General features: G+C 36.6%; 1 protein-coding gene across 2 annotated transcripts in view; it reads right to left on the bottom strand.

Annotated features, from left to right (window-relative positions):
• Positions 1-20,784, bottom strand: part of LOC107093568 (disintegrin and metalloproteinase domain-containing protein 12-like) — a 131,053-nt gene that overhangs the window by 85,950 nt on the left and 24,319 nt on the right. For both annotated transcript variants that reach the window (XM_015388708.1, XM_015388709.1), the window contains exons 2-3: positions 16,769-16,890; positions 11,514-11,587 (exon numbers count right to left, since the gene is read on the bottom strand). In XM_015388708.1, the coding sequence (XP_015244194.1) occupies positions 11,514-11,587; positions 16,769-16,890 (196 nt within the window). The remainder of the gene's footprint in view (positions 1-11,513; positions 11,588-16,768; positions 16,891-20,784) is intronic.

Genomic DNA, 20,784 nt, shown 5'->3' with positions numbered 1-20,784 from the left:
ATATATATATATATGCTGTATATACCCCATGCACCTACTGTATATATGCTGTATATACCCCATGCACCTTTTCTTCCTTTTGGCACCTTCATCTTCTGTTTGACTATTGAGCCGATGTAACAAGTACATTTCTAAATCTGTGAGATCATTAAAGTCAGTCAATCAATCAGTCAATTGTGGTCAAGTGGGCTATAGGTGATCATTCAAGATTTGTGTAGGCAAGTATGAATGTGTATATACTGTATGTATTTTCATATGCATATATTTATTTGCTTATTTAACAGACTTTTGGAGCAGGTATGGATGTTACAAGTTAATATCTCCATTTTGAGATCAATAAAGTCCTATTCTATTCTAGTAAGTTCAATAGGAATCAGGTATATTGCTGATGTTATGGAACCATATATGAAGTGAAAGGGGGAAATTAAATAACTTTAATTTCTTCAACCCACTTTTTAGACATAAGCACAAAATTACACATCTAACACAATATAAAGTTCAAATATTATACATCATGTTTGGAAGTGTTACATTTGTAATTTTTAACTTGCTTTAATTAAATAACGCATTCATTCATTCGGAAACTATACCAAATTGTGGTTACCATAACAGACTGTTGTAACAGTTTGTGTGTTGATTAAGGTATAGTTATCTCATTGGAATGTATTTTAAAGGAAGGGCCTCCAAAAAGTCAACGTCATGTTGAAAGGGATTGGGGCTGAAATACTGAAACAGTAAGGGACTATACTTGGACTTGTTTCAACCTAGTATGTTTAAATGCAGATCCCTTAGTTTAAATCTTCAAAGAATAGAGAACATTCTTTCCTGTTTAATTAGATATTGTAAAGAAAAATGAAAAAAAAAAAGTTTTGTTTTGGCTAATTTAGAAAATCTTCATGGATAAAAAGATATATACCTTTCTACTATTTTATGCCAAACATAGGTTTGAGTTAAATTAGCATATTATTTATTCAAAAATTCTGAAAAGGCTTACACTAATATTGTATCAATTTCTCCACTGGTCATTCTCTGTTACTCTTGTTAAACTTGTGCTGAAAAATCTTATTTTATTTTAACATCTAATAGGTTAGCTGCAAATATAAAATCTGTAAAATTCACTTCACTCTTAACAGTCAGAAAAATATGATTGATTAATATACAGTAGGTGCTTCTTAAAGCTTCTCAGCAGGTTTCAAGCATTGCTTTCAATTTTCAAAAATGCAATTGTAACTTGGCAAACATTCTTACACCAAGGCCTTCCCAAATGAAAAAATCTGAGAATAATTCTAATCTATATAATGAGGCAGAGTGCAGCATAACCACTCCACTCCAATAGACAACCGGTATTTAGTCTAATAATGCATGAACTGATTTTGAAAGCCCAACAAAATGCCTTGGCATCTGGAATAAATCCATACAGATACTTGGCACTGAAATCCAAATGCACATGTGTTGGCACTAAACAACTGAATGAGGTCCAATGTTTCCCCCTGGCTGGCTTTGACAGGGTCTTAGATTGTGAAGTGACTAAATAGCTGCAGAGCAAAAAACACCAGTGCCTGAGTGGAAGGTGGCAGCAGAAAGAAATACATATTATAGGGAAGCAGCATCTGCAGAAGAACGGGGACAGAAGGAGTATGTCATGTTGGAAGAAGAGGACATACCAAAAAAGCTCAATAACATACAGTATACAGGAGGACCAGCAAATCTACTGGTAATAAGGGGAAAACTGGAGCATTCATGGAAAGTTTGATGCAGCAGAATGGCATTAACCGGCTTCCATAATGATAACTCTGGTCATGTCTTTACATGTTTTTTTTTTTATGACAAACATTGCTATTGACCGGTTTCAGGAAAAAGCACCTCTTGTCAAACTACAGTAGGTGTTTTATATTTTTACTATATAGTAAATACTGTGGCTGAAAGAGGGTTACATGCAAACCATGTCATTTCAGACTCTTAAAAGATCCAATTAAATTTCTCAGAAATCTTAGGATCCTTCTCAGCGTTGCTATAGACTCAAATCCCTCTCAAACAAATAATAATAATACCCTCCCTCTGTGCAACACACATTCAGAGACCTGTTAATGTTGTCAGCTTTATTATCAAAATGGGGAGCATCTTTTTTCTTAGAAAAAAAAAACTGCAGATGTTGCTATGGGGATTTTTTGTCAAAAACATAATGAGGTAATTTAAAAGTGGCCGAGAGTTTTCAATAGACCTCTTTCCTCTTTCTTTCCTGCCACAGAAGAATGAAAGGAAATGTTCTCACTGGGAAATGCATAGTCTTTTGTAGAGAACTAGGTAAAGCATGGACACTTCAGTTCTTTGCATTTTTATTGTTTTGATTTTGAACAAGGCAAAACTGAATCACAATGACAACAGGGATGTTTTTTTTTTTACTGCGTTAAACTATAGAAATACAGGGAATATGTTTTTTTTTTTTAAACTTAGGGTATAATGTGCCTCAACAAGGTGTTCATACTCCTTAAAAATGTAATCCCATTAAAACAAATCTCGATGTATTTTATAGGGATTTCAAAACACAGACTAACACAAATAATAGAAAAGTATGAAAGGGTTTTCATTAACAAATTTAAATTTGAAATACAAGATTATTCACTTAAATTCAGACTTGACAGCCTTACATAGTGTTGTTAAATTTGTCATCTGAAATGTATAACATATGTTACAACTAGTGTTGCACCAACACCAATACCAGTATCGGGTGGGGCCCCGATCCAGCACTTAAATGGTGGTATCAGTATAGGTGAGTACCAACAAAAAGGGCACTTATACCATTTTGACAGCCAGAAGCTTATTCAACTATTGTCACCCATTCCAGGAAGGCAATAAAAAGTTCTACTGGATTCACTTTGTGTTATTCTTTTTCCTGCTTCACAAAGGTAGGCAGCAGCTTCACAAAGCCATGATGGCAATTATTTTACATCCAAGTAGTATGCAGTTCTTCATATATTCACACACACATCAACTTCAAACAGATGGTATTGGTATGGTATCTGTATCGGCCAATACTGCACAGCCAGGTATTGGGTATTGGGGCCAAAAAATGGCATCAGCGCAACACTAGTTAAGACTGCAAAACACCTTAACTGTCTGACCAAGCAACGGGCTTTTTCATTAAAAGAATGAGCAAAAGTTTAACTTTAACTCTGTGTAAAAAAAATATGCTTTGTCCAAACGTCCACCCTAATTCCTAGATCCCTCAATCACTATATAGAGCAGGGACTAAATAGTAGACTTTAGGCCCCGTCCACACGAAGCCAAACCCTGGCCTAAACGCACAAATTTTTCACCAAACCAGCCTCTCATCCATACGAAGCCGGCGTTTCGGGGTCTGTAAACGATCTTTTTTTTATTAAGCCTTCAGAGTGGGAAGATTTTGAAACGCCGTTTTCGCGTTTCCATCTTTAAGCTCTAACCGCATTTTTTTCTTACACGCATGCGTCATAGCGTCGCCTCTAAACATGCATGCGCGACACAGTATCACAACAACAATGGCGCCATACTGTGTTGAATGGTTGCTGCTCATGCTACTCACCCTGCTGTTGGGCTTACAACAGAATCTTCTTCTTCTGGAATATCTCCAGGAAGAACAGAGCAATATCAACGACATAGTTCAGCACCTGAATTTGACTGAACCATGAAAATGGACCCGCAGGGCAACCATGTATAAATATTAGTGCGCATGCCCAACATTTCGTCGCCTATTTTTGCTTTGGCACCACAGCGCCACTTACAGGCCTGGCATACATTTTGCAGCGTTTTCATGCATTCGTGTGGACGCTCACATTTATTTCACGTCTCCGTCTTTACGACAAATGTTCTGGAAAATATTAGCGTTTCGTGTTCGTTTTGACTTTGTGTGGACGGGGCCTTATAGTGAGCTCAGTTAACTGACCATTCAGACAGATGATCACGACTTTTCCCTCTCCGTTGGTCAGGTAACTCCACCTTAATATTAGTCGCTACTATCAGGTAGCAACAGCCATAGGCAACAGTGGGCCACTGTGACAGCGAAGAGAGCTTTTGGCACAAAGCATTCCGGTATATATCTGCCCAGGGGGAAAATCTATGTACAGTAGTGACCATACATGATCCCTACTTTTAAAAGTGCATTATGGAAAATTTCGTCCAGACACTCATTTAAAATGACGTAACCACTATAAAGTGCCCTATATAGTGATTAGGGAGGACATTCAGACATAGCCAAAAACCGCTAAAAGAGACCACCTATAAAAAAGGGAGCAACCAAAACAATTGAGAGAAAGTGCTCTACTCAGATGAGATCAAAACACGATTTTAATGGTAATGTAAAGTGGTGAAAGCATCTTCCTTCACGGATGATGATTTCCACAAATATGAGACACTATATATTTACTGAGACAGCGAATGAGGATAAAAGCAAGACACAAGAGGGCTTTACCCTGTAGCATAGCCAGAGTTCAATGACACGATGAATCGATATTCATGTGTTACAATGGGCCAGTCAAAGCCCAAAACTAAGTCCAGCTATGGATTGATGGCAAGAAAATTCATGAAGGTGGTAGAGAAGTACAGTACCCTTACATACTATTGGCTGTAAGTGTAGCAACACCTAGTTCTACAAAGCTTTTAATCTAAGGGTGTTAAAGCAAACACAACACAAACATCTCTTTTAATTCATAAAGATGTTTGAAACTATGTGTCATGCAAAACTCCATATTGCCATGTCAGACAAAAAATTCAAACAAAACATATTTTTAATCAGGGCTGCCAAGTGGTACAGTTTTAGCATTGTTTGTAGTACTGTCGCTACGGAATTAGAGGTCCCAGGTTCTAGCATGTTTTCCTTGTGCATGTGTAGGTTTTCTCTGGATACTCAGGCTTCCTCCCACAGTGCAAAAACATGACTACTAGGTTTCTTGATGTATCTAAATTGCTCGTAAATTAAGTGTGTGTGCACATAATTTGGGTGGGTGTGCATCTTTGGTTGTTTGTCATGTATTACCCAGAGACTGCTGGAGATAGGCAACATCTCCCCCTGTGATTCTGACAAATCAGTGGTAGAGGATGGGAGGACATTGGTAATATTGTTAAAATGTTCAAATTGGAATAAATCATTCTGAAAGGGACTGTATGTTCTTTAGCTCTATTTACTATTTTGAACCAACAAGTTGTCGGGCAGTGAGGTAATCGGCTACAAGTAAAAACCTCTAGTCAGGCACAGAGAACAGGAAACTCTTGAAATCTTTGTCTCCAATGCTCAGTTGAACAAAAGTACTATAAAACGTGGGCTTTATAGTGTTTTACAGAACTATTTAGTCTTTCAAAATGATATTTTTTATATGCATCACTGTCATGTGCTTTCAAAACAAATGCATTTAAACTTAATCGAAAATCCTTAAAATATTAGGTAAAGTTACAAAAGATAACATACAAATCCCCACTGGACTTTGTTTCCAAGTTTGAAGACGTTTTGCTTCCCATTCAGGAAGCTTTTTCAATTCAAAATGTCAGAAATAGCGTTTTGAAGTCAAGGCTTTGGTCCACTCTATAAAGCCTTGAATTAGACGTTATTTCTGATTTTGAATTGAAAAAAATTCCTGGATGTGAAGCGAAACGTCTTCAAACTTGGCCAGATGATTGTTTTTTTTTTTTTTTTTTTACTTTTTTGGAATAGGGCATACATATAGAATGAAAATGTAATTTTTGTATCACAAACTGTATGCCGTCCTGTACCTATCACATGACAGTGCAATTGTCATTTTCTCATGATTTCTGACACACTTAAATAAAAAAAAAAAAAAACAATTCTAAACAGTTAATTAGGACATAATGTTTGCAAACATTTGCCAAGTTTAATTTCATTTATTAGATCAGTTGACACAATTAAGATACATGATAACTCTAAAGCTGTTTTACCAAGCTCAAAAATGTATTTCAAAAGAACTATATCTGGATAAGGATCACTGTTAAAAGATAAAATACATTGAATGAAGCTACAGGAAATGAGGAAAGCAACTGAAATGTCTTTGCTAAAACAAATATCCCCAAATCTCTGTTTTGTGGTATTGTAAAAACAATAACACTTAAGATTTGATATTGCTATGTATGCTAATCCTATGTTAATGAAAATGTTATTCCAACAGCAAAAAAGGATAGAAAATGAAATTAATACTCGACCCGTGACTTCTGAGTTAATGTGTCACAAAAAAATGCAGGATGCACAGATTGGGAGGCTGGGTGATATCATTGCATTTTGGTCAATGCTTTTTCAATAGAAACTTAAAGGGACACTATGCAACATTTTTCAGTTAATTAATGTGTTCCATAATGTTTTGGATGACTAAATGAGTCATTTCAGGTTGAACAAAGGTATTCTCGGCCGCCCTGGTGGTCTGTGGGGGAAATACTGCACTTGCAACTGCAGGAGCACCGACCCGCACCCACAGGCTCAGAAGTCTCGTGAGAGTCAGTCTTGCTTTACGGCGAGAACTGCTACACCCCCCAGTTAAAAGCATTCTCGTTGCTAGCACAGTGGCAATCTTTGTGCAGTTATGCTACGTTCACGCAGCAAAAGCAGCAAAATCGCATCTGCTGCTTCATTTTTGCTGCTTGTACCAGTTAGTACTGACGCGCGGCTGAAGCAGCTTTGCTGCTCTGGCTGCGCGGTGCAAAAGTGTGTCTGACGCGCGTTGGGCGGAGCTTCACTATCCTTTCTCTGCCTTGCAGCTATATTTGCTGTGATCAGTGGGAATAAAGTAGTTTTAATATGTTTTTAAGTGAGAAAATACACCTGAAAACGTAATCAGTGCAGTCAGTTCATTCAGATTATTATCCTGCCTTCAATATTTTTTCTGTCGGAGCCGCTCAGACCCCCACATACCAGGGATGCGCCAACAGTATGGATCCCTTCATCAGCAGCGGTTCACCGCGGCAGCTGGTAGGTGTTTTTTCATCTAAATAATCCAAACTGCATATTCTGCCGGCAGATTTCTGCATTTTAAGTTAATTTAGGCGTCAATAAACTGTTTAAGAGCAGTGATCATCAGCGCTGTGTCTCTCTCCCTGCGGTAAACGCACCCGACGCGCTGCTGCAGCCGCTCAGACTGCAGCTCAAAACGCGCCGCGGGACCTTTGCATGTAAACTCGCTGCTTCTGTCGCGCCAGCTACATCCAGTGTGGACGCAGCGTTAGTCATTCGCTGCTAAGCTCAAAACAACCGCGCCTGGCTTGACGGAGAAACCAGGAGAACAGCTGAGCATATTTACGACAGTGCACTTTTACTTTCGCCCTCTGGAGGGAGCCTCACTGGAAAATCAACACCGGTTGCATAGTGTACCTTTAAAAATAAGAGCCTCAGGATAGAAGCAACATATTAAATCACAAAGACATCTCAAAAGCAGAAGTGCCTTATGACTTTTTCATATATACAGTAGACATTTTAACAGTAAGCTAATAGAGTTCTTTTCAAAACAAAATGTTCGTATAATCTGCAGAGTTGCATCAAAAAATTGGTTGAATGGAAACTGGAATCAGCTAGAATTGGAAAACAGGTTAGAGCTGTATGCAGTCAGCCACAAAGCCTCTGATCAGTGAACTGATACTGTATGTCCACCCATCCATCTTCTGCCATTTTAACTTCTGCTATCTCACACAGTCTATGGGTGAAAGGTGTGTACACTCTGGACAGGTCGCCAACACAGAGGCATAAAACCATGCACACATATCTATGGGTAATTTCAAAGATGCCAAGCAATCTTACAGTCATGCTTTTTGGACTGTGGGAGAGAGGGCGGGAGAGTCATGCATGCACAGATGGAACATTAGAAACTCCATGGAGTAAGACCCCAGGGCCAGGACCTTCTTGCTGTAAGGCAACAGTGCTTCAAACTTCCCCCCAAAAACCAACTTGTATATAGAGCTCCATTTTTAATGTATAAATGTATTTGCAAACTTACTAATACTTGTTTTTTTTATCTTCATGTGGAGTTGAGGTTTTAATTCAGAACTGTCCTCATTTTTAAATTAAATTTTGCAAATATAATTTACTTTAAAATGTACCTAACTAGTAAGAAAACATATTTTTTTACTATAATTCTTAGTCAGATTGAATTCTTAAAAAAAAAAAAAAGCTTTATGTCTATTATGTACCCTCACAAACAAAACTCTTGCAATGGCATATATTGATAAAGACTAATACCCTTTTGTGGAGTGTTATAGACTCGACACGTTGCTCATTCTCCATTTTATTCCTCAAACAATCTGCCCAACTTAAGGTAAGCGACCATCGAAATTCGTGCATGCAAAGTTTTGGACTAATTCAGGCTGAGATGTACATGCCAGCTGAGGATACCACTCAAGAAAGTTGAAAATTGTTCAACTTTTGTTGCTGTCGCACTGCACTAAGACCAATCAATGAGGATTTAACTGACTGATCACAACACAGCCCATTGTTAAACCACTGTTAACATGTCAAAAAAAAAACTTTTGCTGATGAAAAAGGTCTGATCAGTGACTTTTATATATTAATATCTGTCAATTCCAGTAAATGTTCAGACTCTTCATCCTTGCTGCCTCGTCTGTCACAGACTGCTTTAAAAAATGTCAACATTGCTCCAGTTTCATAACTAATTATATTTCTTAGAGACAGGCAACATGAGAGTGTGATTTGCAGCTGCCGCCTGCTGGGTTTCAGGGTGGTGGCAATAAACATCTGTTGTTTCTCGCTCTCTGTGGATTTCTATCAAACTATTTCGAATATTACCAGACTTCCAAATCATTTAACAAAGTATACCTCAAAAAGTAGACCGAGCTGTACATCTTTCCAATTTTCTGTCTTACTTTTCTTTTGAAACACACACATGAACTCCTTGGTTTTCCAAACTGCTACTGAACTATCTAATCAAGACTAATGGGAAATGTCTCATACCACCACGATTAATCATTTGAAGCTTGAGGTCTTTGCCATTGATCAATGCTGTACTTCAGAGATGTAGCTGCTGGCACAATTCTTAAATACCTTTCCTGCTTTGTGTGTACTGTACAATATGTCAAGATCTAAAATATTAAAGCTGACATCGCCATTTCAACCGGCCTCATGAAAGTAAGAAAAAATGTTCCCTAGGTATAGCCACCAAATTTAATTATCGGAACAGCAAAGAGGATAATAAGTAATGGCGGGTTGGGCTGTTTTAAGTTACTCCCATATAAATCTAAATTTGAATTTACAAAAAAGGACAAAACTGCTAACATTATTTCCACACAGATATTTCTTGCTTAAATATTCACAAGCTCTGCAGGGCAGCTTCTTTGAAAGCTGGTTTGGTTGTTGTGGTTTTACCTTGCAAAAGAGGGGGAATGAAATGTACTAGTTTAATCATGAAATCCGGTACAAAACAATATAAGAAAACAAACCATTAAAGGTGCATTAACCTGTGATACAGATTAAATGTACTGTTAATTGATCCACATTCAAACTATACCAAAAAAAAAGACCCTGAAGCAACCAATGAAATAAATATTACAAGCCTCAAAGAGAATACTTTAACCTGGCCTTCAAACTAATGAACTCTGCAGTAAACTATACAAGCTTGCCAGAGGCAGTAACTGTTAAATTAAATAAGCTTCTTGAGTGTGTTTTTTTTTTTAAGTTATACCGAACACTTATTTTTTCTAGATTAGAGTCTCATTCACCCAGCAAAAATCTCAATACTGATGCATTCATATACAGATACAAATAATAAACCTGCAACTGTGAATTTTGTTCCTTATCCAAAATGTCCATCTTCATTTAGGGGGCAAATCAACAACTCAGCACAAAAAAAGACGACTACTACAGTATATATCTCCATTTAGATATATTCTAAAAATGGTTATTAGGGGTGTAACAAAATTCCAGAATATAAAAGAACATGGCATACCTGTTTCAGACTCCTATTTTATAATCCAAAGATTAAAGCTAATATTGACCACTTTGACTGCTAATAGTTTAAAATAACAATTTAAAAAAAACAACAAAAAACCTAACTCAAACTAAATAATGACTGATAGTGACAAAGATTTTTTTTTTCTTTAATTTTAACCTTTACCAACTAAAAGCATTCTCCCTAAAAAGCATATATAGGCTTGTCAAGAATGAAGTATTATACCATATTATACTAATACTCATTTTCTTTAAAACAAATGACTATTCTGTGAAATCTATTTCTCTAAAATTAATCAAATAAAAAATTAATTTTCCATAAAGTGTTATTTTATTCTTAGCTTTTGTTTTAATAACCCCAATCTATCAATTCATGCTGTGCTGATCAATACACATCTTAATTCTGTGGGTAATTTGTCACATTAACTTTAAGGTTAAGCATTAAATTAGGGAAATGATTATTTCTCAACTTATTTCCACACCTTTATGCATTACATTATACAGAATAAGATTCTTGGAATAGACCCGAGTTGTCAAAAGTAAAAGATTAGTATTAAAGCTGCTTCTCTGAATGTTTCCTGTCAGGCACCTTTTTTTCCCCTCCTGCTCCCGACTGAACGGATGCGCCCTCGTCACAACAGACTCACAGAGGTCAGAGACCACCTGTTCTGTGCTGGCTGAACCAGTGAAGCGGTATCAGAGGACACATCTGGCCTGACAGCAAACAGGCCGGATAGGGACGGTAGAACACTCTCCGGCCGGTGACGGCCGGTGACGGATGACTCACAGCTGATCCTGCAGTAACTTCAGGTGACAGGCAGAATAAACGGAGGAAGTTTTATCAAGGATAAATGTTTTCTTTCTTTTTGGACAGGGTGTGAGGAAGGAGAAATGAGATGAAGGAAGACTGTTAAATGTAATTAATCTTTTTAAATGATGCATTATTTCTCAATATTTGTCAAACTTTTAACTTTGCATGCCATTGCAAACCCTGTCTGTAGTTAGGGAGTTTTGAGTTTCAAACTAAATTCATTAATAAGAATCAATGTGCATGGCAGAGCGTTGGAGGAAAATATAATTTCTGATCTTCCTCCGGATAAAAAACACTGAAAGATTTTACTTTTCATGTTCTATAATACTAGTGTTTCTTATTTATTTTTTATTTTTTTATGCAGAAAAGTGTACGCTTTTTTAATGAAATACTAAGAAATCTCCACGTTTCCATCATTCCAGAGTTTACTATGTTATTTTCCATAATACAGAATGGAGAAAAGTAATGAAATATTCAGCAAATATGTTGTCTGAGGTTACTTCATTCTTTTTTTTCCACCAGCTTTCATCTCTTAGCCCTTCAGAGAGAATGGACCATGAAAAGAGTTCAATCACTCAGGGACATATTATTTCTCCTTTCTTTAATGCATGATATCAGAGCCCAAACCCACATACAGAAACTCTTCATTCTACCTAACTAGAGTCAATTTTTTTTAGCAGATGTCTATCATCCTGCTTTGTGCACACATCAGTCATTAGCAGTATAAAGAAAAGAAAAACTGACATGAATAAAAGGAATCACAGGAAAACTCACTCATTCTTTTCCAGTAACAGGATCAGCTCTTCACCCTCTGCAAACACCGCCACCTGGAGTGACGCAGGATAAGTCTGTAATACAAACAATACCGAGGTTGATGAGGTGGTGCCCTGACCTGGATTTGGGTGAAGCTTTAAAAAAAATGGCTGTTCACAAGAAAGGATGTGACAGGGCACAATAGAAGAGGAGGAAGAGGAAGAAAGCTTCCATATCCTTCACTTCCTCACACCACGAATGGCACATATTAGATCAACTCAGCTAAAAACCTTTTCTAATATGACAGACACAAAATGACAATAGAAAAAAATAGCTGAGTTTTAAAAAGAACATTTAGTTGTTAAGGTTAGAGAGGAATTTATGGCTGAAAGCCTTTCAGAGTACTGTATGTTTGTTTTAGCTTTTAACATCCAGAGACTCATATTTATTTTTTTTTCTGTCTCAATAATAATAGATGTTGAGCATCAGTGAAGAGTATTTTTAACGAAAAATAATAGGTCCATCAAAAATGGATCAATACTCTAGTTTAAACCCAAACAAAAAAGTGTCTTACTTGTATTCCCAGCCATTGACCTTATTCACGTCAAGGGCATGGATCATAAAGCAACAGAGCGGCAGTACTATTTATAAGCCAGCACACATGCTGAAGGTGCGGTCTGCACACCATTAAAAGACTGTGCTCAGTGCATACGGCGTATGTCCTCCACTGTTCCAGCAGGGAGTCTGCTGTATGCTCACCTTGGCCATATGGCTAAGACAAACATGACAGTTTTTCCTTAATGATGAGGTTCAGATATACAGTTACATTACATATATTGGAATGTGCATTATGAGAAGACTGTTGTCAAATTAAAAGTATCTTTCGTCAGGGTGTGTTAATTATACATTGTATTAGGCTCACATTTCAGTATTATGTCTTTTCTTTATGGATCTAATGCAATATTTTAATCTTAAATGTTAAGATTTAATTTAAGCAGTAATTAATAATTATTAAAAGAAAAAAAAACTGTGTGTGAAATTAATTTATGAAATTTGTTACACTAAAAGAAAAAATATACCAGATTCTAGTGATTCCCTCGAATGTATCTCAGACTGTCCAACCAAGATAGACCAGGGGTCTATTGACAATGCCTTTTTACTTTTAAACCTGACTTAAAAGTTTGAAAGGTTTCTACTCACTACTCACAATATTTTACCAAACTTTTGTCCTAATCTTTTATATAGAACTGCTTTAACCAAGTCAGCTTTTTAAAGCACATCAATCACACATGACTTGTTATGGCGTTCCTCAGTATTGATTCAGCTTCCTTAAGACACTATTAAAGTAGTACATTTTTGTGTTTAGGTTCACTGCAAAGCCCCATTTTTACCCAAACAAAACTTCCTGGTGTTTCTGATACAGTTACATTTTTTACTTCTGTCCTTTTGATGCCACCGACTTCCTACTGCAAAGTGCACCAGTCTCTCCTGCAGCAAAACAGCCAGACAACAAAATGTTAACCTCCTGGTTCTTCATAGTTGTGACGATGTTATCTGATTTATAAGCTTTCCTAATTTTCTTTTAAAAGATAAAATGGTCATAAGGCAAAAAAAAAAAAGAATATGTTTACATGCTGACACACACATTGAAAACCAAAACACTTTAATCGCTTGGACAGAAAGTTATGTCCTTCCCGAAAAGCATGTTAATGCACTTTCCAGTATTATTTAAACTTGCATAGTAGAAAAAAAAAGAACAAAAAAGAACACTACATATATTAAGCTATCTGTAGATTGTAGCCTAAGACGAACCAGACCTATGGACGCCCACAATTTTCATATCTTTTAACTCTTATTTTTATAATAATTTTTTTAGATGCAGTAGATGCATTTTAAGAGGCATGACCTTCTGTCTGTGATGTCTCCATTAAACTCAAATACTGTCTGTTGTAAAGGTTTAGCTATTACAGTTTTCTTTTATTTTCTTGTTATTTCTACAAATTAAGTTTATTTCAGTGCCCTAATGGAATCAGCTCCAGAGCTACAGTAATTATCTGAGCGAAATCTGTGGCGCTTTTTAGGGAAGAGAACTCATTTTCATTTTAAATGAAAACTTCCAAGTAACATAACTAAATCTCAAACAGAAGCTCACAAAGACTGAGTTGAGCTCTCAGTGATAGAGAACAGAGTGGCATTCAATTCTTTGATGATATACAAATGGGTGACAGGAATGGACAGGAAGGTGCAAAACAAGGCAAAAAGAGATCTAAGGACTAAGCATTTTAGATTTTAGATGAAATGTGCCAAATGTTTTGCGGGTCCACTAACCAATAATTTCCAGATTTTTCCTTTCTAAATGTAAAATATTTCTCTGTTTGTGTGAACATGGCTGAATAGGTAGCTACGTGTCTTTTGTCCTCCATTAAGCAAACACAGCAAGTAATGATTCTGCCATACTTCATGAGTTGCTGATAGCCTGCTGGCACACAAAGCAGCTTTACAGTATAAATCTGTTCTCCAGGAGGGTTTACTGCTATCTCCAATAAGACCATCACCAATTGCCCTTGTGGTCAGTTTAATTTAGGAGGGTCAATTTGTTGATAGCCTGCCTTAAAACGAATGTATCCTCTTAACAGAAATACCTTATGTCAGCTTATGTAGCCGGTGGGAAAACACATCTAATGCATGGGAAAATGTGAGCATAATTGAATCTATAAACCTCAAAGTTTTAATTCCCTGCTTACCAATTTAACATGTTTGTGATTTTTATGTAAACAAATGGCACTCTCAGAGGAGGACTTCCCTTTGCGAGGAAAAATGTTTACTGCTCAGGGAGTTTCTAACACCTACACATTTTCCTTCAGAGGAAGGTTTGGAAAGTTGAAGTGGCAGGTGGCAAACCTCAAACTTTTTCTTTAAAGCGGTAGGAGCCTGGCATTAGACTAATTATAGTACCACAGAAATGTCCCATATTCTGTCTTAACAAACTCTGCAATGACCTGATATGCTGATAGTCCAACAGAAGGCGTAATTGTAAATTGGAAGAAAAAGGATCAAGTTTCTTGCAAAACTCACTTACCGTACTTGCTTACACTGCCCTCACAGTGACTATGGTGCTGCTGCAGTGTGGCTACAGTGCAGGTGTGCTGCAAAAATTAATCCACACTGAACGCTGCAATCATGTTGGCTCAGCTATAGCTCACGCTGCAGAAACATGAAGGTTGAATAAGTTGGTGGGTTGATTATATGCTGAAATATACAGGGACTCTGTCCTGTCTGGCACCTGATTTTTTCCGTCTTCTGAAATTCGGGAAGTTTATATTTAATTTTGGTGTAATCAAACAGTTCTACCACACAGCCTTAGTAACTGCACTCACACTGTACCTATAGCTAATGTGAGTGCATTCAATGATTTTATTGAGTCTGGGTTTCTTGCCCGTACCATTTTAGTGTAAGCCTGGTGTTACACTGTAGATAATTAAGGCAAAGATCGGGTAATGTTGTGGGAGCACTCAAAGTAATAAGGAGCAAAATTAATTATTTAAACTCTATGATAACAATTGTTTCTGTCATAAATTTAAATTAAACTTAAGTTTTGTTCCGATACTGAATAACATCAGAGGATGAAATAAGTTGCTTGTGAGAGAGGCAGAAAAACTGAAATAACTCAAAACAATACAATTAGTGGCTTCATATAAATACATGCATAATCAGGGCTAGGCTGACCAATGATCTATTAAAGGAGTAGTGATGTAAAGTGCCTTGAGATTACATCTGTTGTGAATTTGCACTATATTTTAAACTGAATTGAATTGAAGGAGTAGAGCCTCCGGGCCACTCTATTTAACAATTTTAAGGTAAGTTGGCATAGGTAAAAGATATTATACAATTCTGCTGACAGAAAAAAATGTTTTTTGTGTGTGCATTTAGAAAATTGCTCTTTGCAGAACAGTGAAAAGAAGAAGCAAAAAGAGGTCATATTTCAAGTTTGCTACAAGCTAGGGCTGAACAATTAAGCAAATATTTTAAATTAATATTTCGATTTCACTCCAAGGTTTCAGTTTTTTTAATTACCTTGAAAGAGTTTATGAAACCTTTGTGACAAAGAGTCCTTTATTCTACTTGCATGCGTATATCTGCGTGCTAATTGCAAAACTTTTTTCCGTCTGTGTGGTTGCAATACTTTTTAAGCAAATTACTGCCACCTATAGGGCTGGAGGGAAACTTTAATTACTCACTCTTGTTAAATGTAATGTGACCAAAATGGAGCCCCTCTGCGATTTGAAAATTGCTTTTGTTAAATTGTGATTATATTGTAAACTCAATTAAATGCTCAACCATATTATAAGCCCTGAAAAAATACCCTTAGGAAATCAGAACAGTAAAGCTTTATGTGTGACAGACAACTACCACCACACTTTAGCATAAAAACACCAATCATATTGATTCACATAGCAATGGCAGTATCATGCTCTGGGGGGGCTTTTCTTCTATAAGAACAGGGAAGCTATTTAAAAGGTGATTGAAAGATAGAACAAGTTTAATGTATGCCAATTATAGAAAAAAAGATGAGTTAGAGATCTTTAGAAAATGGTGGAGGTTCACCTCTTAGAGCGACAGGACCCTGAAACCTATGTCTAAAGCAGCAATGAAATGTTTTAGACCAGAGTATATTCATGAGCTACAATGGCCAAGTCAGAGTCCAAACCTATACAAATGATATTCAATGGCCGTTGTTTCATTCTCTGTAAATTTTTACAGAGGAGAATCATCTTCTCGGGTGCACAGTTCATATAGCATCAGATAATTGCAACTCGGCCTAAAAAATTATGCTGTTACAATACCTACAAATCAGTGTCTGTGATTCTAATGAGAGCAAATGTATAAAATGTTCTATTATAAAATGTTTTTGCATGTGGAGGTGTACTATGGAGACAGCAAACTTTCAAAACTATTCAAGGCCTTTAATTTAGCCAAAAACTAGGGTGGATTGACTTCAGGGTAAATTCGTATTCATCACATCAATTGAAAAAGAATAGGCATAAGGGAAATGAAAAGAACACAACAGGGAACATATCAAGGGCACTAAACAAAGCAAAAATAAAGAGACAATTTGAAAGAACCAATCAAGTGTGGAAGCAAGCAACAGTAGAGGGAATCCTCCCCTGTTGTTCTGTCAGACAAAAAGCCAGGCATCTGTACTTGGCTAGGCAGAGTCCCAGTCCAAGCCAGCTTATTGCCAGAGAGCATATGTGGCTAAATGGCATTGTGTTTACCCCAGGGGTGAGCTGGCTGAGAGGTCTACGCTCTTTGCCCTTCAGCATCAGAGGTACTGTGGTCTCATGGCGACGTGGTCTGGCTGCATCCTCCTGCTGCTTAGCCTTGTCTGGAGTACTTCCTGTAAACAGATGATCTAATTAACTCAATGTCAAATTTAGCACCACATTGCAAACCATTTGGAAGCGATGTCCTGGCCAACAGTATATTTTAATGTATCTCTTATATCTATTACCAATAAAGGCTTTTGTTTCAGTCATACATCAAGGGCAACAAAGATTAAGAACCTTCAGACATGTTCATAGCACTATTGAAAATTACAAATCCTGCTGCTGGAAAAACACTGCTGTTGGGAGAGCGTAACACTCACTCTTGTTCCTGAGAGTTAATGTGCTGTGCCCCAGAAGACCTCTACCACAGACACAGCTTCAATAATAGATGTTCTTGTACAGTTTATAAGCAACTCAGCCACAGTAACTTCTCTAAACATTATTAAAAAAGCAAGCGGAATACAAATGTCTCTCCAACACCTTATATTTATTTTATCTTTTCCACTTTAACATTATAAAGTCTATCATAGAATACTATTACGCTGAAATGCTTTGCATCTCTTATTGTAAATCTTTAATGCATAGCCATCAGCTACTCTACTACTGCTTTAGTAAAATAAGCAAAGTTAGAAGCCAGTAGTTGTAATTAGCACATAAAAGACTAATCACTTGGCAGGACAATTTTAAGGCACATATACAGAGTAGCAAAAAGGATAAATAAGACCAAGCTAAGTTGGACCTTGGGGCAGGATGTGGGAAATGTAATGAGAATTCCCAGTTCTTTCTTGCCTTTCCTATCCCACTGACTCCTGGCGACGCCCCTAATGCTCGTTTGACTTTACTAAACATTTCTGCATTAAAGCAGGCTTAGCAGGATTCCTCTGCAGCCAAATGAATGATAGAAGTGCCATGGAGTGGCAGCAAAGATGGAGTACAGAGGGAAGGCAAAGCTCAGATGGAGTCAGGTTATAAGATTTTATTCTCATGCTATGATAGTGAGTACAAAAAACAAATCCTGAAATACTTAAAAGGGAGGAGTCAAATCTGTATATAATTTTGAGATAGAGCCCCTATTTACAGATTCTAAGGGGGGATGAAAATTCAGTACCTAAGAGTTCCCATCCACATGGTTTAGGCCAGAAAACATATAATATGGAAAAAGAAAGACAACCTGATTTCGAATATAATGACATTAAAGAACAAGGAAAGTTTCTGCTACAGCTTCTACATTCACAAAGGAAACAAAAATAATTAACCTTCCCGGTTTGTGTTATTTGTTTGTTTTAAAAGTAATTCATATGATTAATAGATACACAATTATGTGTGATTAAAAGGGAATGAGAATTGATTCAGATGCACAAATCCTGCACATTAACACATTATGCAAGCACAGCATGTATACTTAATCTTGGGGAAAGCTCTGGGTATATATGATGTGTTTTACTTCATGTTGGCTTTGTCGTTGTTGTCAGCTTATTAGCAGGCCCTGGGTTTCGCCACCTAATATACTTATTATGCACAGTGCTTCTGCTCCTTTATTTCTGCTGAATTCTTAAATGGTATCCAAACTTTATGTGGTGATCAACTTGAAGCAGTTCTTTAGCACACTCCACTTTGTCCTTAAAAACTTTGAGAAACTTTATTAACTGCTCAATTCATAGTTGCACTGTCCTTTTTATTTGCTTTGAAGCTCTTGAACAAATGAATTAAACAGAACACAACTGACAAACAGGGAGTGGCCAGTTTCCACCAGAAGCTCCTCCTTACCCATGGTAATTAAAAAGAAAACAGCTAAGAATATACATTTTGATTGATTATGAATATATGACATCATAGATCAACTAGTCTGTTTTTTTGATGCAGAAGTTGCAGTTTTGCCCAACGTACCATGTTAATTTAACACAATGCACATTTGTAAAAACAAAAACAAGAGTTAAGATAAAAACTGTTGATGAAATAGAAGGCTTACGTTTTTTTTTAAGTAAAACATTTATTTCCCTTTTCGTATGATCTAGGACTACCTGGGAAAAGCTAAAAAAGAGGTAGAAGGTAGTATTTTATATAAAATTCTGAACTTTTTATAATTGTTTACTTGTCTGTCTTAAATGAAATGATGTTGCACCTACCAAAAAAAAAGAATTGAAAGCTAAAAAAAGCATATGATGAATGAGTTTTAAATGGGTGAAGGATTGAAAGCGATGCTTCTAGGTCTTTGATGACAAACGTTATCGCTGTTGCTCGTGTCATTGCAACTGCATTTGTTACTACATCAAAGGACCTAAAGACAACAAGCCACTACTCAATACTTTTTTCTTCTCTTTTAACAGACTCTTTTCCACGGTGAATCAGCTAACAAGAAGATAAAAGGGACCTCCTGCATTTTAAAGGCAGAACAGAACATGTGCTGACAATGGTTTGTTGGTTTTAGTGGTGCATGAAAACCACATCAGCCAGATGGTGCAGAATTACTACGACTAAAGGCCACCTTTAAAGCTTTATGAAAAAAGAAATGCAAAAATAAATGTCAGACTATTACTATTCTATCACAACACACGTATTGTATTAAGTATTTAGTAGTTTTTGTTTTAGTTTTAAATAATTGGTATTCTTCTATTGTCATCCACTTAACCTTATGGAACTCTAATTAAATACATACATTTGACTGAAAAACAGATTCAGTTAAAGTTATTATTGCATATTAATTAATGAATTCTTGCTCTGTAGGCAATAAGTTGCGACTGTATGTGGGTTGATATGTCAATTGTCTGCTGAGCTGGCAAGATGTTCTCATGATGCACTTTACAGTTCATAAAAATTTCTCTGATACTTAATGAGTTTATTGTAAATAAAAGATTAAACACACCAAATCAGACCTTTCACAGACATTCAGCTGTGCATGACTGGACCATAACAGTTTAGCATAATGATTTTCCAATGAATGCAAAGTGCAGCCTGGAGTCCTAAAATTTGATGTTTTTAAGAGCTTTATATGGTGTTAGAATTTAGGCAAAACGATTTTGCCAAAACTAAAAACTAAGATTATTTTTCACCAAAATTGAAATAGCCATCAAGTTTGCCTTGCACTAACTCCAGGCTTGTAGATGTTTCACCCAAGGCTTTCGGCTTTTGAGAGCTTGCGTGCCAAGAGTCTATTGTTACAGGACTTGACTTTAATCAAAGTGTGAAAAAGTGTTTACTTCTAGTTGCATACATGGATCTGCATGCTAGCTGCAACTCTTTTAACCTTTCTGTGTGGTGGCAAAACACCTCAGGGGTTTATCCACCACCTAAAGGGGTGGAGGGAGAAATTTAGTGTCCTACTCTTGTTACATATATTTAACAAGACTAGGATTGAAATAATAATAATAATATTTGAAAATTGTGTTTTGCTAAATTGGGATTATATTGCAAATGCATTTAATTGCCCAGCCCTAGTTAGAATCTAAAGCTGTTTTTGGATGACTGAATCCATGCTAAGGTTTTCGTTAATTATTAGTGATCTTGATTTCAAAATGTAGAAATTCAGAAGGCTAGTGAAATAATCTATAATTATATCATGAGGTAAAAGTATTGAACATGCCACTATTTTTCTCAGTAAATATATTGATAAAGGTGCTGCTCACATTACATTTTCACCAGATGTCTGTTACAATCCATGCAATCCACACATGCAGTACATGGACTTCAGACTAGACTCAGATTTAGGGTGAGAAGTTACCAAAAAACTAGCACAACCTACATGAAGTGTATTTCTTTCTAAAGGACAAAAGACAACTTTCCTCAAGCTAAGAAGGAGAGAGAGAGACAGAAAAAAAATGGTTCAAAGAAAAATAAACTGCCTGTTTAGACCTTCAATAAGGATCCGTTCTATCAATGGCATTCTGATGCTGAAAACAGACTTGTCATGAGTGTTGGGATCTGGAGATTCTCCACCTTCTCCAGCAGAGTGCGCTGTGGATCTCCTG

The sequence above is a fragment of the Cyprinodon variegatus genome, unplaced genomic scaffold (genome assembly GCF_000732505.1).
Source record: "Cyprinodon variegatus isolate N-32 unplaced genomic scaffold, C_variegatus-1.0 Scaffold433, whole genome shotgun sequence".
In the NCBI taxonomy this organism is placed as follows: domain Eukaryota; kingdom Metazoa; phylum Chordata; class Actinopteri; order Cyprinodontiformes; family Cyprinodontidae; genus Cyprinodon; species Cyprinodon variegatus.
The sequence above is the reverse complement of the archived record's forward strand: the minus strand, read 5'-3'. Positions and strand labels throughout refer to the sequence as shown.